A 23,956-nucleotide genomic window follows, 5' to 3' on the forward strand; every position below is an offset into this window, starting at 1 on the left:
GCCGAAAAGCTTGGAAATTGCCTTGATAAATGCAGGAGTTGAAAAAATACGCTTGGAAAACTTGCGGTTGCGGTCAACACTGGACGCCATTGGATTCGAGTTTTGAACGAAAATAGTGTTAAGGGTGACAGTGGAAGTTTGTGTCCTCTGTGGTTGGGGATTCTCAAATCAGTTTGACATAGTGTAAGATAACCATATATCTGCGATACAGTTGGCCGTGAGCTGTAGAGCTATACTTTGTTCGCTGCTGTGCCCTGAAACGGACTGGAACATTCGCGTCGGAAAGCAAGGTTATGTGGTTATTTTAATTGACGTGTCAACAATGATTTTGAGACTGAGAATTTTTTAAATAAATTAATGTCATATTTTTTTCTTTTGTTTTTACATTGGGTCTTTTAAGCAATGGTTTCTTACCTTGACCAATTTTGTGTTTGGTTTAGTCTCGCTCGACTGCCGAGGGAGACTACCTGAGTATTTTTTCTGCGTCATTTTTGCTAAAAAAGAAGCATTTTATATCTTCTTCCTGCCTCTCGTACCTGTCCAATGCCTCGTCAAGACTTTCGTGCACCTACCTTATCTTTCACCCGGTCACGTAAAATGTTATCTAAATTCTCAAAAATTTCCGCCATTTTAAAACAAAGAGGGAAAAACGTTTTAATGATGATGTCAATCGCGCGTATGTCCTCTAATAGGTCACCCGCGAGAACCAATCAAAATGCGAGAATAATTTGCGTTATTATATAAATTTGCATAATGTATAAGACATTGAGTTGCTTGCGACAATGTGATAAATTAAATGATTATGAAGTTTTCTTTTTTAACAAGAACCGTCACTAAGAGTATAATGAAACAATACCAAGTTATTAAAATTCGTAACTTTCTTTACATATGCAGCCACGGAGTGCAGTTACCTGCCTCCTCCCAAAGGAGGTGCAAGTGGTTGTGACGAGTGGATGTTTGGAAGGTTCTGTTCGCCCTTTTGCAACAACAAATCGGACTTTGCTCAACCTTTGTTTTCGAGTATGTGGGTTTGCGGAGCATCAGGAACTTGGATGCCAACCAATCGTTTTCCAGACTGTACAAGTGAGTAATCATTGCTTGTATTTTTAACGAGTGATAGCGTATACCTATAGAGAGAGGTAATTATAGGAGTATGGAGATTTATGCGAGTAAAAACACGTCATTTTTAACTCGTAAATTGCAATAGCACATTACTAGCTGTTGGCGGTAGGCAGATTATTTCAACTAACAGTCAAATATATATTTTGACCTATTCTCTGTTGTCAGTTATGCTCCATTCAGATTCTCTGATAATGCGCGAAAGAACCAACTTGTTTTGCTCACCATACCATTTGTAGGGGTATACCGCCCCAACGATGTCAGGATGGCAATGGATCTCCATTACTACTATGGTGACTGTTCTACACCAGAAGCCCAGGCTCAAATTAAGCAGAACTTTATCCAACTGTTGAACGAGTCTTTCTTCAAAGAGGTCTGTCAGGACCCAGCACTTAAAGACAAGTGCAAGGCAGAGAACGTGGAGGTCAGGTGCTCTGCGGTAGTTTCGGTTACCAGTAGGCGAAAGCGTTCAGCAGGTATGGCAAATTTGCAGTAAGCTCAAAATTAAGAAACGAGAAACATTCATTGTGTTTCTATTATCGAGTTACAAAAAGACAAATGGAAGTGTGTGAGAACTAGAACCGAGCCACAGGCAAGTGTTTCCACAGCCGTTTGGAGTCCTCCCAACTTTAACAATTGTTTGTATAACTCGATCGAAAAAAATAAATAATGTTCTAATTCTTTTGGAATAAAAACTGCCAGGAAAAGAAAATTCTGTTTGCTCGGGCGTTTATTAGGTCAGCAGCTCGTGCTGAATATGATGTCTATCAAGTCAAAGAAGTGCAGCTCTGAACTCGCGCCTTTGTACAAAGTTTTTCCCAATATATTTTAGTGATTTGGAGTTATTCAAACCTCTGCTACCTTAAGAACCTTCGTTTATTTGGATACTCGAATCACAGACGGACGGAAGGAAGGACAGACAGACAGACAGCCAGACAGACAGACAGACAGACAGACAGAGAGGAATTAGTACACCAAAGCTTCTTTTTGGTTGACCACTTCTTACAGTTTCGTACACGTTCTCTCGAAAATTCAAATAAAGGTCGTATTCAAAGCTCTCCTTCTCACCGTTGTACATTAGAATTTGCACTATAGACCACTTACATGTTAAGCATAATTAGCATAACAGTACTACAAAAGCCCTGTAATTTAAATGACCAGCAGACTGTTTTTACCTTTCTACTTTTGCTTTCCAGAAAATGCAGATGGCCATAGAAGAACTCGACGATCAATTCCAAGAACCACAATTACTCTAGATATCGTTGGTAGGTTGATAGCACCTGACTCAACCTTGTCATTAAGCTTTTAAAGATGTCAGTTTGAGGTTTCAGAGCAAATGTGAAAGTTTTTTTTTTTCTTTCTTTCTTTTCTTTTTGTTTTTTTTTTTTTTTCTCTTTTTTTTCTGTTTAACTCTTATAGTGGACTTCGAAGGCATTGAATCAAATGACACCAAAGAAGGCCAGGTTATGATTGGCGAGGAAGGCATGAAAATTGCCAAAAATATCAGCAGCCGGATAGAAGCTGCGGTTGAAAACGGCAATTTCAGCCTCAACGTCAGTGGCACTGTGTTCGCTACTAATAGAAAGTCGATGAATATCTCAGACCCTCAACTATTTTGCATCAAAGGGCAAACGTTCAGAGACGGATATTGCCGTAAGTACTGTTTGGTTAGCATTTGTATATTGATTTTGTTTGCCGTTCCGGTTCAAAAGACTCATAAATGAGCAACTAAACTCAGCAATGCCATGATAAGGGCTAAATAGGACTCCTTAAAGCCTTTTTCCATGAAGTACCTAGTACGTTTTCTACTTGTTAATTAGGCTTACTGCAGCGCCATTAAAACCAGATGGTATTTGAGAGGTTCACAACAGTGAGCCGACTCATTTTCCTTCTCTCTGAGATAGAACAGTTAGAAAACACGTTAGGGCACAACCAAGTGCGCTTAGAATAACTAGCGGTTGCACGAGTTCCCATAAACGGAAAGGAACATTAAAACAGTAGCTCGATCTTTAAAGAGCGAGAAAATAATCGTTTCAGTTATGTGGTAGAGTCATGCAATGGCAAAGAGTGCCAAAAAAAACTTACCGAGTACAACTTTTATAGTGTTCCTGGACCTTCGTTATAGCTGGTACATTCTATAACTCCAAAGACGTCTGTCAATCGAAAGGAACTATAAATATAGAATTGCTTATTAGTTTACCTGCATTGAGGTAAGTTGAATTTGCATATCTTACGTTCATAGAAACTTCCTAACTGCATTTTTGTTTTTGTGATCTACAGTCAACTGCACACTGGGTACTTACTTGAACAGTTCCACTGGAAAGTGCGAGGACTGTCCTATCGGATCATACCAAGAGCTCAGTGCGCAGGAAGAGTGTTCGATGTGTCCATCGGGCACTTCAACAACTGACTCCAGAACAGAGAGCAGCACTAACTGCTTAGGTAAGTGACTTCTTTAGCTAGCCTATCGAGACAGAGGTTTCTCTCTGAACAGTAGACTTCAACAACCCACGAGACGTTCCAAAAACTCAGTGACGTAATTCGACATAACCTGTGTCTCGGATTGACTGTAACTCGTGACTTGGCATTCCAGGATTTATCAATTACCTATCAGATGCAGTACACATGAATGCTTACTTACATATCCAACCAAAACTGTTCATTTTTCTTTCAAGTTACGACAAATTGCGAAAACGAAATTAGGCAAACTTTGTAAGGATGGTCATTCTACTCAGTTTGAACTTCGTACCTAGTGTTCCTTCTCTCACATCTTTTTTTTTTTTGTTTTGCTTTTTTGTTTCACTGAATACTCAAGCTAATTCTGTATGATATATAGAGGCGGGGTGCCCGAATCATTCTGAACAGTTTCCAATATGGGTACTAGTTTTTAGCGGAGAGTTTGTAAGGAACAAATTGTGCAATAATGTCACCACAGGTTGTCACTATTATCACGTTTAAGGTCAAAGTGGTCCCAATAGACTGAAGCTTGTGGCCTTTAGAATTAAGCATTCACAGCAGCCTGTCTTTATCATTTCTCCTAAAGGTCTCTGCAAACCTGGCTCGTACTCCCCAACCGGCATGGAGCCTTGCTTTCTTTGTGACAAGGGTTATTATCAGGCCATAGAAGGTCGAGAGTCGTGCTTACAATGTAGTCCGAATAAGACAACTTCTGGTGAGGGATCCAACAGCTCTGTGCAATGTGGAGGTGCGTATTTAACAACTACTTTATGTGTCTGGTATTTGCTATATCAAGCGTTTCGAATTATATTTAACCCCAAAAGAGGTGTCGGTTAGCTGGGGGAATTTTGGATTAAGATGATCGGGTTCTTCCCATAACCTGCGACGTTCATTTCCTTCCGTTGTTTGCCAAGGAAGCAAGGGAGATATGCACACAATGTGTTTCTCTACAAACGAAAGTAAATACCTGTTGGCTACTAGCAAGTTGTTAGGGCAACTTGAGAAAATAATGCCAGGGAGTGGCTTTTGACCGGCTAGCAAGTATCCCCAAGCTGAGCTCCGGACTGGTTTAAGGCTTTTGTTGTGACTGGCATGGAAATTTGGGTTCTAGCACTTCCCTACAATATGGGTAGATATGGTGCCAGTGTCGGATACGATGTTACTATAATTTTTCATCAATTTAAAATACAATTCAGCGTGGTGTTGCTGTTTCCAAATTGTTTAGAACTCTCCATTCACATTCGCTTTCGATCAACTATTTTTCACAGTTCCATGCCCAGCTGGATCATTTTCGCCAACTGGACTGGCTCCATGTTCTTTATGCGATCGACGCTCTTTTCAGCCGCGCAATGAGAGTCGAGTGTGTTTTTCGTGCCCAGGAACAACTATAACACTGAAACCCGGATCAAAGAATTCACAGGATTGCATAGGTTAGTAGTCTCTCCCGAAACACTGTGAGCTACCCTTTTGCCTTGCCAAAATAGCTCTCTAGAATTACTTTCAAAGAAAATATCTAAGGTAGATAAAAATTCAAATCTACAGATACTTGATGATTTGACCTTTACGAAATAAAGTTAATTTTGTTTACTAATTACAGGTTATTGACTAAGCCACAAGGACAACAAATTGGTAAAACTACCGAAGAGGAGCAAGTGTGCTTTGGATGTTGGAAGAATAATACGAATTCAAACGTTGAACAGAAAAAACAAAACAAAACAAAACAAACAAAAGTAGAAAACACGCTCTGAGAGATGCAAAAAAGATTGAGAATTAATTTTATGGAGTTCTTGAAGTAACCCATGCTCATGTTAAACACGCTTCGCTAAGTATATTTCACCTACTTTATTAGCTGCGTTGCCGTTTTGTTTTTTTTTTGTTTCTTTATTGTTTTGTTATTTTTGTAATTTGTGTTTGTATGTTCGCTTTCTTCACTTTTATGGATGCTTATTTGTTCCAGAGATAAACGAGTGTGATTCTAACCCTTGCTTCAACAACTCCACGTGTACCGACCTCATCGGCGATTTCCTGTGCTCCTGTCAACCTGGCTACACCGGGAAACAGTGTGACACTGATATCGACGAGTGTCAAGATCAACCATGTTTCAACAATGGCACATGCCAAGATCTGGTCAACAACTATACCTGTTCCTGTGCAAGCGGTTTCCAAGGCTTCAATTGCGAAGAGGATATTGACGAGTGTGCTTCATTGCCGTGTTCTAACAACGCCTCTTGCAAAAATCTCCCTGGTAGTTATCAGTGCCAGTGTGAGCCCGGGTACACGGGAAAGCTGTGTGATACGGACATTGATGAATGCCTGTTATCTCCATGTCTGAATGGAGCTACTTGCAGAGATAGAATAAACAGCTACGAGTGTGTCTGTCCAGGGGGTTTCCAAGGCAACGACTGCGAAGAAAATATCGATGACTGCGCGAGTGATCCTTGTCAAAACGGGGCCAACTGTCTTGATGGCATTGACAGTTACCAATGCATTTGTCCTGCAGGTTTTAATGGAACCAACTGTGAACACAATATCAACGAATGTGCCGGCGCAAACTGCAAAAACAATGCTACATGTTTGGATCAAGTCAATGGGTTTCATTGTATCTGCGCGGCCGGATTCTCCGGGTTAGCCTGTGAGTTCAACATCGATGAATGTAACTCAAACCCCTGTCAAAATCAAGCGAACTGCGTGGATATGGTAAATAGCTATCGATGTGACTGCCGGGATGGATTTGATGGACTGCACTGCGAAAACAACATAGATGACTGTGCAGCAAGTCCTTGTTCAAACAAGGGGTCGTGCCAAGACGGTGTGAACAACTTTACCTGTTTGTGTCAGCTAGGTTTCACTGGTAGAATCTGCAATGTAGACATCGACTACTGCGCCTCGACGCCTTGCTTGAACAATGGAACATGCTTTGATGGCACCACTTCCTTTACTTGCCAGTGTCCAGATGGTTTCGAAGGAGATCAGTGCCAGATCAATATTAACGACTGTGAAAATGCTACTTGCTTAAACAACGGCAATTGCATTGACGGTATAGATGAGTATAGATGCTCTTGTGTCGAAGGTTTTCTTGGTATCAGCTGCGAAATAAACGTGGACGACTGTGAGCAGAATCCTTGCGTGAACGATGGAACTTGCGTTGATCTGATAAATGACTACCGATGCACTTGCAAGAAGGGATACACAGGAAAGAACTGTAGCATTGACATCGATGAGTGTTCTAACACTCCATGTCGCAATAATGCTACTTGTATCGACAAAGTTGGTAATTACACTTGTTCCTGTGTTGATGGATTCAGCGGACCACATTGTGAGGTTGATATCGACGACTGCGTGGTAAATTCCTGTGGTAATGGATCCACGTGCAGAGACGGAATAAACAGCTACACTTGCGACTGTGCTCCTGGGTTTTTGGGCGACGATTGTACGCTGGAAATTGATGAGTGCGCATCTTCCCCTTGTTTCTATGGCGGGACATGTAATGATCAGGTAATGTAGCAGTGATGAACAGCATGTTACTCTCATTTCCACGTCACAACAACCTGCATATAAAGATTTCCGATGCTTGGCCTCCTTTTAGCTATGGCTGCCCTGGATATTGTACTACAGTGGATTCCCGATTTCTCGAACCCTCATGTTTTAGCTATGTTTTCGAACCTCCCGATAACTCAAACCAAAATTCGTTTCCCTCTCCTCAATCGAACACTGTAATTTTATCCTGATTTATCCAACTATCCGATTTTTCGAACCAATTTTCTTTTCCCTTGGAGGTTTGAAGAATCGGAATTTCATTGTATTTCTGCTTATTATTTTTTATTTTTATTTCCAATAAGCTCGTTTAACGTGGAGGCCTTATTTTTTATATATATTTTGCAGTATTGACGGTTCTTTTACAATGCATTTAGTGTAATTGAACCTATTCTGAAATGATAAACTGATCAGTCTAGTTCGCAGTCAGCTAACTTAGTGAAAGTACACAGAGTGATTGCTGACCGCTCTCCGTGGCATATATATAGTGGTTAGAGCGCCCGACCAGTATCTGAAAAAGCATGGGTTGGAATCCCGTCAGAGACGCTATTTCCTCATTGTCCCACGCTCGAGACAATACTCATTTTATCTTTCCCGACATCATTTGTATTCTGCATGTTAACGGCTTCGCTTGTGTTTCTCACCATACGGACCTCCCAGCCGACCAATAACGTATATTTCTTCATTACTTTAATAGTTTCACTTAGCTTTAAGGTGTTATGTTGAACACAGTTCAAACAGGTTCTTTAAAATGCATATAGAGTGATTAAACCTGTTCTGACATGATAGCATTTGTATTCCTATTTCCCAAGTTCAACCCTTAGAGTGCGTGGCTCGTATCCAGGTATGCATAAGTTCGAATCCCATAAAGTCTCCTAAGTTTTCGCTGTCCAAGACATTTCATCTCAATTGTCATTATTGTTATTCCACAGATTAATGGCTTCGTTTGTGTCTGCCCCGATGGATTTACAGGTTTGCAGTGCCAACAAAACGTCGATGACTGCAAATCCAATCCGTGTGAAAATAACGGCACATGCTCAGATCTGGTGTCAAATTACACCTGTCATTGTCAAGTGGGTTTCAGTGGCTATAATTGTGAAAATGCTGTTGACTACTGCAGAACAGCCAACTGCAGCCAAAATGGCGTCTGTGTCAACACTCGCACAGAATTTCCCTGCAACTGTAGAAGTGGATACTTTGGGAAATACTGCGAGCTTGAAATAGACGAATGTTTGGCAAGACCTTGCTTTAACAACGCAACTTGCCATGATGCCGTCAACAATTTTACTTGCTCTTGTGCTGATGGGTATACAGGCAGGTTATGTGAGAGCAATATTGACGACTGCGTCAACAATAGCTGCTTGAACAATGCTACTTGTGTCGATCGTACTCTAGGCTACTCTTGTCGTTGCTCAGAGGGCTATAATGGAACGTACTGTCAAACAGAGATCGACGAATGTGCATCAAGCCCCTGCACTAACAACGGAACTTGCGTCGATCTGACACCGGGATACAAATGCCTTTGCCCAGACCAATTTGTTGGCGAAAACTGCGAGAACCTTACAGACTTCTGCCTTTCAACACCGTGTCAAAATGGAGGTACATGCAAGTCTGATAACTCGACAAGGAGCTTCACTTGTTCTTGCAAAACTGGCTTCACTGGAGCCACATGTGAAGAAAACATTGATGACTGTGTCTCGGGTCCTTGCATGCCAAACTCCTATTGCCAAGATCTGGAGAATGGTTACAGTTGTGAGTGCTACCCCTCTTACACTGGAGACTCCTGTGACATCTGTAAGTAGCAAAAAATATTTAATTTAATTGTTCCTCTAACCTTGTGATGCAATTATGTCAGAAATATGATGTATATTATACGTTTGTCCTGAAATGAACCTTAACTAGCACAAGGTACGGTTTGTCTGGTTCCATTTGGCTCCGCAGCCTAGACAGTCAGAATATCAATGAACTATTTTTTGTATAGTATCCGCGTAAATACCCAGAAAGAAATCGTTATTGAACATTATCCATTCTTGTATTGCAGTTCTTGGCAGTAATTACGATCTTATATTTGATCGTAAGACCACAGACGACATGGTTTTATTATCAGACGGCAAAGGCATTCCAAGCATGCGATATTTCACCATCGCTATGTTTGTGCGAGCAGATTCCAGATACAAAGCAGGCACACTGTTCAGCTACAGCGTTGCTGGACAACCAGAATCAGATGACGTCATTGTTATTTCATTTACTGAGTCTCAGATTCATCTGGAGATTAAAGATGAAGTGGTTAGAGCCGATTACAAATTAGCAGACGATCATTGGCATTACTTGGGGGTCGTGTGGAACGGAATCACCGGAAATGTTTCGCTGTACATCGACAGAGAGGAAATAAAAAAGGCGAGCAATGTCAAAATCGGAGATATTATCACAGGAGGTGGATGGATTGTACTTGGCCAGCGGTATCTCGCAGAAGAGCAGACAACATCCCTTTCGACAGCTTTTGGCGGCACGTTGCATCAAGTAAGCCTCTGGGATGTGCCAGCAACTGCTGATCACATGTGGAACGCGGCCCATAATTGCACGTGGCCCATTGCCGGAAGTGTACGAGCATGGAGCAGCTTTCTGTCAGGAATCAAAGGACAAGTAGGAAAGAGGTTCATGACGCAATGCAAAGGTATTTGCTATTGCGGTAAATTGATATTCATGTAGCTCACGCAAGTGAGCAGAAACAGATGCGGAAACAAACATGGCAGTGGCATTGATATAATTTTTTGATGACTCATGAACTATTATGTACGTCAAGAAAAGTGATATTTGAACTGAGTGTTGCCTTCAAATTAAAGAAACGTGACACCATTCAAAGGAAGCCATTGCGTTGACCTTTTTTGTGGTACTGTTTGTTTTGCTGTAGTAGATGTATCTTGGAACTTTGTTTACGATATGTAGTCTACGACAATTATGTTAAAACCTACTTAGCAGTGTTTAGCTCTGTAGCAGAACGATACTTATATAGCAGTGTAATTTTACTTTGTAAGTTTGTGCTTTGTAACACGTTTTCTCGCCTTTTTTTTTTTTTTTTTTTTTGCAGCTCTGGACATGTGTACAACTAACTGTTCGCACTTCCTTCACTGCGAGTCTCGCCAGGGACTTTACCACTGTAAATGCCAAGCCGGATTCTCAGGTCCTCACTGTGACATCAATATCGACGAGTGCAGATCAAACCCCTGTATTAATGGCAGGTGTGTAGATGGTGTCAACCGATATGACTGCGAGTGCAACAAAGGATACTGGGGAACCGACTGTGAGAAGGAGATCATCAACGAACAAGGTTGAGGCTCATGTTACGTGCACGGATAGTTTTTGTTATATATTGAGGAAATAAATAATACATTTTGCACAATACTAGGGACCGCCAGGAACTTTTGCAGTTATTGACGGTGATTTCCAGTTCAGACAAAAATAAATGTTTCCGTATATTTTATTTCTTATTTCTTTGCTGCATACTGCATGAATTTTGTCAACTGTTACTTTTGCACTCTCATCCTAATTTGGAGTGAATGCTGCCTACTTTTGATGCTTCATACCTTAAAGAAATATAAAGTTTTGAATGAAAGAAAAAATTAATGATAGTGGTATTACCGATCCAAGTCCAAAAAAGCCCATTTTAGACATTTTAGTTAATGCAAGCTATAACAATTGCTGTCTCTGGGTTTCAACGAGGGTTGATGTTAAAGTTTTGAAACTGGAAATAATTATGTTTTTTTTATTGATTTGAACCGTCTTAATTACTTTGCCCTTGTTGTATCATTTTTGTATTTTGTATCATTTTGCACCTCAAGAAGAAACCTGAGAGCGTTTTTTTTTTAATTTTTTTATTTCCTCATTTCTACAGAGTGTCCCGAATTTAAAGAGCCCAGTAATGGAAAGTTATCTTGTCGGAAAGTTTCTGGTAAGCTGCTCTGTATCATGTCCTGTAACGAAGGTTACTCGTTTAATTCCGAGGCGATGACTATGTATGGCTGTGGTCCTGATACAAACTGGAAATGGAATGACATGGAGGAGCTAGTACAACCAACATGCTCAAGTGAGTAAGATGGTCTGAAGTCTCTGTTAAAGGAGTGGTTGCCTTTCCCTCTCAAGAGGCGTTTGAAACTCCATCCAAAATGCTCCTCGCCGATAACTCAGACTAACGCGCGATAATTCGAAACCCAACATTACTTGTCTAGCCAGTTTACCTTCCTCTCTATTTAAAACCATCCTTGGAGTGCTATAGGTTTTTGGACGGGGCAAAACAAACACAATCCTCAACAAAATTGGCGAGGAAGGAGAAAGTCAGTAAGAGTGGCCAGCCTGACTCCCCTAGAAAATTACTCTAACAGGATCAGTGCCAGAGTCATTGGTTATCATGGTCTCAGACTGGGGCATGGCACAAAACTGCGGTTTATGTTTTTGCCCATTCGGTGAACTGTACCTAACTTTGCCACTCTTGTGCCTTCGTGCGCATTGATGGTTTTGGCATTGATCCATACATTCGTGTTACAAACCTCAAAATCACAAAATCTACCCTGTGGCTCGGCCATAAAGTTTTAAAACTACTCCCATGGCTATTTTCATGTAAATCAACTAAACTTATTTTGTTTCAAAAAAAGGTGGATTCTGTCCCAATGAAAGGTTTATTGCGCGAAGAGACACGTTTGGCCACTTACAGTATTAGCAACAATAACTTCATTATAACCTGTACCTAAGCAACGTTGATCTATCTTTTGGACCTCTCCAACATTTCTGTCTTCTGAAACACATGTTTAAAGGAGCCCAGTCACGGTGTTTTGTGGTTTTTTTTTTTTTTTTTTGGCCACGTACAAAATCTCCTTTAAATGGAAAGAAACCTGAAAATAATAGCTTACTAAGATAAAATATCAAAGAGATAGTAATAGACCATGAAGGAACGAGGATGGTCAAGGATAGAGAAGATTGACACGGATTGCAAACGACGGATTTGCAATATTTAAGCTAAACTTTTCAAAATGTGCAAAGCGTGACTTAGCTCCTTCAAAACAGGAATCAAATAGATTTAACAGCGAACTCTTCTCCGGAGCATTTATTTTTCGATCTTTTATTTTTGTATTTTTCTATATTACTCGTTTATTGAAAGGCAAGGCTGCCCCCAAAGAGATAGAACATCGCTTCAGGATAAAGTTTCCTGGTATGCAATGCAACATCATCCAAAGTCACGAGGAGTTGCACTCAGCAGTCGAGAAGGAAATTCAAGACACGCTAACCACTGTACAAGGATGCCATGCATGCCAACTGAAAGATGTCGCAACTCCTGGATGCGAGTCGACAGCCAGTAAAAGGAAAAGAAAAGCAGTGGATTATGCGATGGAAGTGCTTTTCTCAGTACTCGTAAAGGGAGGTACAGATTCGTCTTCGCCCGGAGATGATGTCGAAGAGATGAGCGAAGCGGTCTTGTTTCAGATGCGGTATGCTGTCGCTACAGGACAGTTTCAGATAGCTTTGAATGGAATGAACAGTACGGCAGATAGATCTTCATTACGACATCTCTTCTCCAGTATAACTTGTGCTGCTGGCTTCGTTACGAGCGAAGATCGAAAGGGATGTGGTAAGCATTGTTTCTTTTAATTTTTTGATCACAAAAATAATCTGTCCATTGTACCATAAATTATTTTCATCGGTGGACGACAGAAACTTTTTATTGAAGAGATGAAATTGTAGCTCGGTTTACTTGATCTCCTTCTTCGCGGTCAACATGGAAAATGTGGGCCGCATAAGGAACCAATTACAAATTTTCTTTTTATAATCTTCCAGTTTATCGGACTAAGTGCGCGCCGAAAATAAAGCGTCCCTTAATAACAAAAATAAGCCGAAATTGGGAGAAATAAGCCGAACATTAGGAAAGACCTGCAATGGACTTGCAATTCATTTAGAAAACAGAATGGCTCTTGCACCTCGCTTATGCTCTAGCCTCTTATTATGTCAACGCGTACTTTGACTTCCATTAGTGGCTTGCCCAGTTGGAACATGGCACGATCAAAAGAGTTTCAAGTGCATCCTGTGTGATAAAGGTTCTTACCAAGACAAGGAAGGACAGACCAGCTGTGCAGAATGTGGTGAAGGAAAGTCGACCGATAGCTTGGGAGCCGCGTCCAGTGAGGACTGTGTCGAGGGTTAGTACATGCACATATCGTAACCATCTTATAGCAGAAAGTGTCCGGAAAGAAAAAAAATTGTTTAAGATCATTCTTCAACCATAAGAGGTAAATCATGGTAAATGGTCACGGCAAATCCCAGTGGCCATCGTTACACAGACAAAGTTGAAAATGTTGGTCATTTTTCTCCAAGGCGTGATTTCCATGAGGTCAACATCATCATCAATTTTGTTTGCCTTTGGAAGAAGCGTTTGTCTTTTAGAGTAACCTAGACAGGGCCAGTGACACTGAGTGGATATATAGTGGTCAAATAGTGGATGCCACCTCCATTGTTAGTATGGTTTTAAGGTGGCTCGAAAAAGGTTCATGGCGCGCGCAGACTGGGTTCTAATAGCGCGCGCGAGTTATAAAAACCCACGAAAGCCCACAAAGCAATGCAAACAATATGGCGTTTGTAGTGTATTTTCGATTCGTTTTTGAGCGCCGCTTTAAAGCTCATGAGCAAATGTTCTTTTTTTAATAATTTGCTTCCATCTATCAGGAATTTCTCCTTCTTGGCTACTTCCTCGCTTCAGCGTTGTGTTTGCGTCATTTCCACTCGCAGGGACTGAGAAAATTCTCATAACAACGATCGTAGCTTTCCCCGTAGAGTCCCACACGGATTACGCGGCCAGCAGGAGTTGTTTATTCATTTGTTTTGGGCAGCTTTCATACAGAATGTGTTGGAAAGGAAATGCCCAGTGAAAGTAAAAAAAAAGGAGATAGCTGGAAAAACACCTAAAACGCAATTCTCAAAGTTACGTTACTCAAATGTGATATGGCGAAAAGAAAACCTCCTTTCATGAGGACAAGGAGAGAAAGACACAGCACTAGCGAAGAATTAAGCGAGGCGTTTCGGTGAGATAAGCTTAAGACTATATTGCTTTGTTTGCTTTTAAATTTGCAACGAACTGGTAAATTAACCGGACGTGCGAGGTTTGAAATTGAATGAAAGTATTACAAGGGCTTGTTTATACAAATAAAACGAAGATGTAAACACCATAGCTGTAGTGATGATCTAAGCAACTGCAACTTAGGCGTGGAAAAAACGTTTCTGGACATAAGTATCCACGAATAACAAACAACATTAGTCAAGGGAACATTTCTTGTATTAGAGAGATATTGATGCGCGTTTATGCAAACTTTACCCGCCTGATTTTGTCACTTTTCTTCCAATCCATAAAAAGATTGAACTTTCCTGTTCACAAAAAACAAATACTTCGCACGAACAGCTGGAAGTTGACGTCGTGTCATTCCCTTAAGCGGGCTTCACACGGCAAACTAAAGTTAACAAACTTGTGTTGGCAGACTCAAGTTGGTGTGTGAACGACACAAATACAGTCGGCAAACACGTTGGCAAACTGTTAGCGACAAATAGAACTTGCCTCCTCTATTCTCGCCAACTTTTTCACCAACATTTTCGTGTTGGTAAACTCGTATCTGACGTGTGAACGATTGGCAAACACGTGTCGTTAACTGTCAACCAATTAAACTGCGCGCTCTATTCACGTGATTTATTTACGTGACACTTCACAAAATGGGGGACGCAATTCAAGATGAACATGAGGCCACTTTCAAATTTATCGAAGAGGTTCACAATTGTCCGGCTGTGTGGGTCGTTTCATCTGTAGTCTACAAACATACTGAAAACAAACAAAAGAAAATGGAGGAGCTAGCCGACAAACTGGGCTTCGTCCAAACCTTTCTATTTCTCCACTGCTTTCTGTTTCTTCTCTTCTCTCCTTCTGTTTCACTGTTCTACGTGAGTGCCACTGCATTAAGTCGGCCATGTTGCAAATTACCGTGTGTTGTGATTTGACGCGAGTTTGAGTGTGAAGGTACGAGTTTGCCAACTTTTTGAAGTTTGCCAACACGAGTTTTCCCATTTAAGTTTGCCGTGTGAAGGCCGCTTTACTTTACGGATTGTTCCGCGTTCGTGGACTCGATTGAGCGCATGAAAAATACGGATCTTGCCGATTCAAATTTTTTTCTCATTTTCAAATTCGTGGGTCTATATCTCCGCTTCTAGTGGGCAACTTTTTGTTTTAATTTCTGGCGACGACTAAGAGCAATTGGCTACGTATTAGTACCGATTTTGAAAAAAATCCTGTAGGAAGGAAAAAAAAAAAAAAAGAAACCAACAGTCTAAAAGTAGTTTTTTTCTTTCATTTGCTCGGCAGATTTTTTTAAAAATAAATTTTGAAGATCATTCCTGAAAGGCATCTAATATTGGAGTGTGAGAAGATTTGGCGGACCCATTTTCTAAACAAGACAATAGACTCCAATTTTTAGTGCACAACTGAATGCGTCACATGGTTGTCATGGTAACAGGTTGGGGAATATTATAATGAAATGAGTCTATGATGTCTCTTTCATTTCTGTGGTAAATTTCATGCTGATACGATGAACCAAACTCTATTTAGAAGAGAATTGGTAAAACTTGTTTAGGGAAATGAAAACTGTCTAGCCACCTTAAGCTGGCACCTTTATAGTTATGGAGAATGACTGCGGCATAAAGAACTCTTTTTTTTTTTTTTTAGTTGAGCCAACAGTTCCGTCAGAAGAAAAGGATATCATTGGCTACATCGTAGGACCTTTGGTGGCAGGGGTTCTCGTTATAGCCATCGCCATTGTCGGCTGCTGGTATGTATACCAAAGCTTATGAAAGTTTTGAATGGTAGTTTATGATGCTTTCTTTTGGAAATGGTAATACTCTCAATTAGCCTTTAAAGAGCATTCTGCTTGTTATCGTTTACCATGTGGTTCACCTTCAAGAGAAGACGCGGCAAAGGAAGCAGCAAAGTGAATATGAATATTTTTGATGGACGAACACAAGGGCTAGAACGCGGCGTGGGACCATTTTCTGTTCCAATAACTGGGTTGGGGTTATGTTTTAGTAGCAGGCGTAAAGGTGGGGGGGGGGGGGGTGGGGGGGTGGATTCTACTAGCCATTGTGGAATTTATTACAATCTTTAGCACAGCTCGATCACTCAGATCAGTTAAGCCGCACTACATCAATTCACACGCCTCCAAGATGGTATACTTTAAAACATACGAGAAAGGCCTTACTTAATATTGAACAAGTAATTGGAAAGACAGAAAAACCTACATCACACCTTTTACAACATTTTCTTTGTCGCCTTGAATTTAAACGTCGATTTTTTTTTTCTTATAGGTTTCACCGCTCTCGTCGCTTTGATAAGCCAGTCTTGCAAAAGAAGTCATGCCTTTTTAAGGGTGGTCATAAAAACCTAGGTCTCGATTAAGATAATCTCGATTTGAAAAAGAGAGATTCTGATTCATTGGAGGAAGACGTGCAAAGTAGCGACGGTAAAGAACCAGTGTATTGCGAAATACCAGAACAGAAGGAGACTGTTTACATTAACTCTAATGTTGTTGCTGCTGACAGTAAGAGTCTTTACCAAGAGCTAAATATTGCAAATAGGACATCGAACACTATCTATGGGAAGCTTATCAGTTCAAGTCGACCCTACGAAGTTAACCTCGCTGAGTCTCAGGTATAAGTCCCTCTTCCCAGTATCCGTAAGGCGTGTTCTCACCACTTGGTCAGGAGACCACAAACGCAGAGCGTATTTATAACTTGCGCCATTTTTAGAAACTCTTTTTCTTTCTTTTTTGCCTCGGACATTAAGTGCTACATTTAATAGTCTCGCTCAGGTAAACTGAGAAACCCATTTTGGTCACAAATTTGCACATTCGTTTGGAAATACTGAATGAAAGATCAAAGAGAGTTGCAGTTCTCGAGGTTTGGGTAACGTTCGTATCAGCCGGAAAGTCACTCAGATGAAGATTATATATTAGTGTAGTCAAATCATTTCGAAGAAGGAAATCTGATTTAGCTAATGAATTGTAGCAGATTTATTAACTTTTTAAAGAGTAATGTTTATCACTTTTGAATGAAAATTAGCAATATGAAAAGTGAACGACGTTTCGATGAATCCATGTCATAATTATCAAGTTCAAAATACATGAAACAATTGCATAAATATAAACAGTAAAAATGGTGTCAAAATGTTTAGGGAATAAAAAGTGTGTTAAAGTATTTAATTGTCGTGTAAAGAGTTTTTATCAATAATGTCTATTAAAAAAGCATATATTATAAGGTGTGTAAGGCAGACATTTCTGGTATAAGCCATGCATATTTGCCATGTACTGCTGTAACGATTTTGTCCAAGAAATGCCATTGACAAGAGCGAGAGGAGTCTTATTGTATTATATTCTGAAATAAAGATAAATAACGCGTTATCTAAATGTCAATTATAATTTAGTCACTCCTCACAACCGTGGAAGTTACACTTTGTATAATAGTAGATGATTTAAGAAACTGTTATGTTACTAATTACTGTCATGTTCGCACGGACGTGCGATGCACACGTGCGTACCTCCGGAAATTCAGGAAAAAAAACTATTATACGGTGTAGTTATACATTTATTGGTGAAAAGCGTCTTTAATAATGAAATCTGCTGGTTTGACAGTTTCTAGTGTCACTTAATACACCTCATCAAGCATCCCAAAAGGTTGACATATGGAATGTACATCTGTTTAACAAATAGATTCCATGTTGCCGTGCGTCTGTTCAGTAATAGATCGCAGATGACGTCAAAGTGTGGTAAGAACAAAAAAAGTGGCACACGAGGCGAAAGCCGAGTGTGTCACTGATGTTCTTACCACATTTTGACGTATTCTATGATCTATCGATGAACAGACGCACGGCAACATGGAATCTGTTTGTTTTATATCATAAAGAAACAAACTACTGCAGATTACGCTCTTTTTATTTCAGAATATTTCACCATAAATCAAACGCCGGCCTTTGCCCACTTTGGCGAACACGAACAAAAAGCCATTTGACGTAATCTGTTGTCTATACAAAATACAGCAATCTCATTGGCTGCTATGCGTAGCAAAGAATTGTGATTGGTCCTGTGAAACTCGAGTCGAAAATCGCTTCTCGTGGACTGAAAACTTACAGCGAAAGCAGAATCGAACTGCGAAATCTGCAAACGTCAAATAAAATGCTGAAAAGTAAAGTCACTTTTTGTCATCAGAGAAGCACTGTGAGCCGAAAAGCTTGGATGTTGTCTTGAATATTGCAGGAGTTGAGAAAATACGCTCGGAAAACTTGCGGTTGCGTTGAACACTGGAGGCTATTCGATTCGAATTTTGAATGAGAGCAACGTTAGTGACGGTGAAAATTTGTGTCCTCTGTTGTTGGTGATTCTCAAATCAGTTTGATGTAGTGTGGGAGACACCTTATAGCTGCGATACAGTTGGCCGTGACCTGTAGTGAGCTCTACTTTTCTTGCTACTGTGCACGGAAACGGACTGGAACATTCGCGTGGAAGACAAGGATAAACTTAGATTATGTTTTGATGTTTAATTTAATTCTGGAATCAAACTGTATCGAAAATCATTTTGAGACTGAGAAAAGTTGATTTTTTTTTTTCAAATAAATTAATGGTATAGACATTTTGCATATTGGTTTTGTTAAATTCGAGACAAATCAGTGGTTTCTTACTTAAGCTTTAAAGCAATTTTAAGACCAATTTTGTGTTTGGTTTAGTCTCGCTCGATGTCGACTGAGAGTATTGGAGTATTTTGTCTGAGTCATTTTCTAGCAAAGAAACAGCTTTTCCTTACTTCTTCCAGACTCTCGTACCTGCTCAATGCCTCGGTAAGACTTTTTTTACCTTACCTTTCCCCAGTCACGTAAAATAGTAGCTAAATTTGCAAAACTTTCCGCCATTTTAAACACACAGGGAAAAACTTTGAAATGATGACGCCATTCGTGCGTCTGTCCTCTAATAGATCATAGGCGAGAACCAATCAAAATGCAAAAATAACTTGGGTTATTATATAATACTTATTACTCAACGTTTTCCCATGGTTTAATATATTTTAAATAGTTCCTAGAAAACGCGCGTAATGGCCTTTTCCAAGCATTCCATAAACATTTCCTGGGGAGGGCGTGGGGGAGAGGGGTGGGGGTATTCCCTCAATCCTCGCTAGCAGTTCGTGCCTTCGTCCACGATTAACGTTTTCTTCGGTAACTACCGTTTGTAGTCGCCTCAGGGGGTTACAGGCTGTAGGTTCATGACGGAAACCCTTAAAAAAATCTCAGGTGAAAAAAAAAAAAAAATTGAGCTCCGAGGTTTTATGTTTTCAGCGCGCGACTCCTGTAACGCCAGTGAGAAATGAGTGTCTAGAGCTAAAAGCGGGGAAACAAATACCCAATAAACTAATTATGACGTTATTTGTCTGGCATGAGTGACAAGTCAAGGATGTTTAAACTCTGTAAAAAGAGATATTTGCGTCCCATCCTTAAAACATTGAAAAGGTGCTGCATTTTTGATGGCTGTTGTTTGCCGTATAACTCATGCTGTTGCCTGCGACGCCATATTGAAACTTTGGAAACCGGGTAGTCTTGAGCACCAATTTATTCAAAGTGGGATTGTTTGAGTCTGCGGGGATTAGTGGCGAGATTTGGCGAAAAAAATAATTAGAAACACCTACTCTCGCAGAAACACGAGCCGTTCGACTCTTCAAAGCAACCGAATGTTTCGAGGATGTTTTTTGTTCTCTTGCATTCGCTCAACCATAAAGTACTTATCACTTGTCGAACAAGGGAGGTTCTGAGAACGATACCGCAATGAGAAGAAAAGCAAGGGAGAGTACAAGTTAAGGAGTGCTGCCATCGTTAGCTTTACAGGAAAGGGAGGTAGACAGAAGCATAATTAGACGTCTCTTTAGGAATATTTTCAATTTGTTAACATCGCTCACTTCATATTTGCGACTAGAAACACCCTAAGTCGTCTCGCTATTTCTAGTGCGAAGAATGTTCACCTTGTCAGAGAAACTGCATTGTTGTTACGTATTTCAACTTTGCATATCATTATGAGTGTTGTCAATAGGAAATTTTCGGACATTCCAACCGAAATTTTTCTTCGAACAGAAAGCGCCCAGGGTACGACTAATTCGGAAATCGTTAACTGACGTAAGGCTTAGAACTTGGAAATAAAGAAAAACAACAACAACAACAACAACAGCAAAAATGAACTTAAAACAATAACCAAGGATATCACTATACACTAACATTGCCCAGGGCTTTTTCTTTTCTTTTAAAACACATGGTAGTATTTTTTGTCTGTTCCCTTGGTCTGGTACATCGGTGAGGAGACTGGGCTTTACAAAGGCCGCCTATTATTATCCTTTCTTTTATGGCTAGCTCCGTGGGCGGGCAAGATGAATCAAATCCTGCGCTATGATTGGCTACCCGAGCGGGCAAGATGGAGCTATCTTGCCCGCTCGGGACTACCCGCCGTGTCCCGCAAGAAACATTTCCCCGAAAGCCATATAATATATCCTTTATTGACCATGCTTGTTCGGTCAATATTGCTGGATATTGGCCTCGTTCTTTTTTTCCGTGTTTTGTGGACCGAGACGGAGTCGAGGTTCATAAACTCGGCCAATATCCAGTCATCTATAAACTTGGCCAATATCTATAAACTTGGTCAATATCCAGTCATCTTGACCTCACACTTGGTGAATAACCCATATATCGCCGTTCAATAGTAAAGTTGTACTGACCCGACGTGGGAATCTAAAATCTAGAACATAAAAAAGTATACCTTCCTTCCCTGTTTCTAGAGGGCAGAAAAAATATCCATAACTTGTCCTCTAAACCAGCAAATTAGGTGAGAATAAGTTAAGTATGTATTGGAATCTCTGCTCTCGAGACGCCAGTTTTATGTAACGGTTTTTTGAAATTTATTTCAAGGGTTTCAGTCATCATATATACTCTTGTTCTTAGGCCATCGTAGCTTGTTTTAGAATATACTACAAACAGCGGTGATGGATATTGTCTTCCAACGCATTTTATTACTAAAGGTGACGTTTTGTATGCTAGTGAAGGTTACAAATTGTTGAAAACTATTTATATTGTAAATAATAGAGGTCTGGAACCTAGACTGGGAAAAATGATCCGCAGCAGGTTAAATTACCGCCGATTCTAAAAATGTTGCAAGCTGTAAACACGCCCCAGGTTATGGTCTCCTTTCCAAAAGTTTGGTTATCTAGCAAATCAACACAATTTATCAGTAATTTAAAGGTTTTCTACTTAGAAAAGTGAAAACGATTTAATTACATGAATAATCCAACTGTTTATCACGATCTACATGGCTTAATTCCTACTTATATCAAAAAACAGACCTCGAGCATTACCAGTCACTCTGATCTTTCAGTCTCTAATTTCAAACGAATACGTTAAAACTAAGCTGAGTGCACTATTTAACGATACTATTTAACGTGAAAGGTAACAAAAAAAAAATGTTTCTAAAAAATAACGCAAGCAGTTAACACGTTTTTGGTTATGGTCTCCTGACGACAAGTTTCGGTTACTGAGCAAATCACCTTATACCTTTGATTGGGCGAAAAGGTTTTTGTCTGTCGGATATAATTTATTATCTTTTGCTTTGATAGCGGTCGATGTCACATCAGCATTATTAAGTTTGTCACCAGCAAGAGCATTAACGTTTGTGAAATTGTTCAGCCTCTTCTTTGGCATATCCGAATGCACTGATCGTTTAAGGTCGCCGCTCTCTGTGTTCTTCAGTTGGGAAGCTTCTCTGTTTACCATTGGGAGATGATATCTATCCAGGCTTGAGTCGCTTTGACCAACCTTGTTGTTTGCAAAGCAACAAGAACGGTGGTACCTGCATGTGTGTAGAAAAAAAAAAAAAAAGTGATCAATCACTATGTATGCACACGGATAAACAAAGGTGTTACCTGAGAGTGATATGCGTTTGTTAGTCTCTCTGATGATTTTGCTCATTCTAAAGGCTAGCCACATGTGTTTTCTTCCTGGATGGATACCAAACGCTGTACTATGGCGAAGCTGGTTTGAATGGTAGAGCTCTGCTGAAGATTGTAACTCGTTCCGTAAAGACAATTGTAGCAGATCTAGCGAATTCCAGTCCTTTTCCATTCCCATCCATTGCAACGACTACTTTCCCCCCCCCCTCCCCCCGCGCCCCTCCCTCTTCCGATTGTGGAACGAGGCAAGGTCCGCCTGCTCTCGCCTCTTCTTTTTATATTTTGTGTTCGAACAAAGAAGGACTTCTATTCACTTTGAGTCGCTCCTCTCTACGTCCTTTTCTGAAGGTGAAGCTTGCGGGATTTGGTTATTACAAAGGGGGTATGGTTAGTGTAATGTTTTGTCGCTAACACACAATATTGTCAATTTCGATGAAGTAAATTCTTCTTTATTCATAATTTTATGAAGATTTATACATACCTGCAGTAAACAACAAAAATGCCTATCATTATTGCAATCACTGCGACCAAAGATACTGCAATATAGACAGTGATATCCTTTCCTTCTGACGGGACTTTGTCGGACAAAACACCTGTTGGTGAAACAAAAAAAAAAAAAAAAAAAAATTCGTCATACCTAAGCCATTGCTCGTAATCTTAACGGAGCTACGTCACGGAAATCACTTCTACTTATTGTTTAACTTATAGTTTATCTTTCTCGGTTGCCACCACGCATTCATTCGGCTTATCATGATTTCTCTGGGGTTTCTTTGTTTTAAATTCCTGTAAATCACGAAGATGACCAAAAACATCGCGTCAAAGCTCCTTTAAACGGACCAAGTCACAGATCTTTCAGGAGGCACTTTGATAAATATTTTTCAATCCTCCTAAATGTTAGCCCTTTTTTTCCGTTTTTGCCTCTATTCAGCTCTTGATTTTTAAGACCTTTCCTTTCCATTCCTTTTTTTCTCAACACGTTCTGCTATATATCATGGTTGCGATATGTACAAGCACTAACCTTTGACACATTCCTCACTGGAAGCGGCTCCCAAGCTATCGGTCGTCTTCCCTTCATTGCATTCTATACAACTGGTCTGTCCTTCATTGTCTTGGTAAGAACCTTTACCACACAGTGCACACTTCAAACTCTTTGGATCGTACGATGTTCCAACGGGACAAGCCACTGACGTATGACAAAATAAGTGTTAATATACAGCACAAACGAGGTCCAAGAGTAGTGCCTTTCCCTCCCTCCCTGACGCCCACCCCGACGCCCAACTTCGGGATAATTTCCAGGTGCGTCTACCATATATCCTTATACCGATAAACTGGATGGTAACGGACGTTAATAAATTGACTTTTCAGACCTCGTTGACAACAATAGAAGTTGCGGCAAACTAAGTAAATTGTCAACAGAATGATTTTATATGATTCTATAGTATTTATTATTATGCTGTAAATATTTATTTGTCAACTTCAACATTTATTTATTAATTCTTGTAAACTAGTTATTAGCTTTCGACTTTAGTTAGATGTCCGCAATTAACTAATCTATAGCTAAATACACTGACACGTTACTAAAGTTTTCATTCATTCATTCAATCATGACAAGCGGTCCATATCTTTAATATTGACCGCACAGATGGACGCTTTTGAAATAGTTTTACCGATTTGCTTTTTGAAACTCTGCGTTAAGGGAAGTGACTGTTTGGAGAGTGCTTAGCAGTGTCGGGTCTTTGAATCTGGGGCTGAAAATCCAAGTAAACCGAGTTTTTAATTTCATCGTTACAATGAAATCTCTTCCTCT

The 23,956-nt window shown here is 40.1% G+C and overlaps 2 protein-coding genes across 2 annotated transcripts in view; one reads left to right on the forward strand and one right to left on the reverse strand.

Annotated features, from left to right (window-relative positions):
* Positions 1 to 16,780, forward strand: part of LOC145502332 (uncharacterized) — a 30,038-nt gene extending 13,258 nt beyond the window's left edge. Inside the window, 16 exon segments of the mRNA XM_081481600.1 lie at positions 895 to 1,083; positions 1,359 to 1,595; positions 2,316 to 2,384; positions 2,539 to 2,772; positions 3,400 to 3,561; positions 4,163 to 4,324; positions 4,845 to 5,006; positions 5,534 to 7,071; positions 8,043 to 8,904; positions 9,152 to 9,784; positions 10,199 to 10,438; positions 11,003 to 11,194; positions 12,263 to 12,730; positions 13,131 to 13,295; positions 15,857 to 15,959; positions 16,492 to 16,780. Of these exon segments, the coding sequence (XP_081337726.1) occupies positions 895 to 1,083; positions 1,359 to 1,595; positions 2,316 to 2,384; positions 2,539 to 2,772; positions 3,400 to 3,561; positions 4,163 to 4,324; positions 4,845 to 5,006; positions 5,534 to 7,071; positions 8,043 to 8,904; positions 9,152 to 9,784; positions 10,199 to 10,438; positions 11,003 to 11,194; positions 12,263 to 12,730; positions 13,131 to 13,295; positions 15,857 to 15,959; positions 16,492 to 16,582 (5,507 nt within the window). The 3' untranslated portion in view covers positions 16,583 to 16,780.
* Positions 16,781 to 21,507: 4,727 nt separating this feature from the next.
* The window catches only part of LOC145502476 (uncharacterized), a 51,456-nt gene continuing 49,007 nt past the window's right edge, over positions 21,508 to 23,956 (reverse strand). Inside the window, 3 exon segments of the mRNA XM_081481799.1 lie at positions 21,508 to 22,049; positions 22,631 to 22,742; positions 23,168 to 23,332. Of these exon segments, the coding sequence (XP_081337925.1) occupies positions 21,749 to 22,049; positions 22,631 to 22,742; positions 23,168 to 23,332 (578 nt within the window). The 3' untranslated portion in view covers positions 21,508 to 21,748.

The sequence above is a fragment of the Orbicella franksi genome, chromosome 11 (genome assembly GCF_964199315.1).
Source record: "Orbicella franksi chromosome 11, jaOrbFran1.1, whole genome shotgun sequence".
Classification (NCBI taxonomy): Eukaryota; Metazoa; Cnidaria; class Anthozoa; order Scleractinia; family Merulinidae; genus Orbicella; species Orbicella franksi.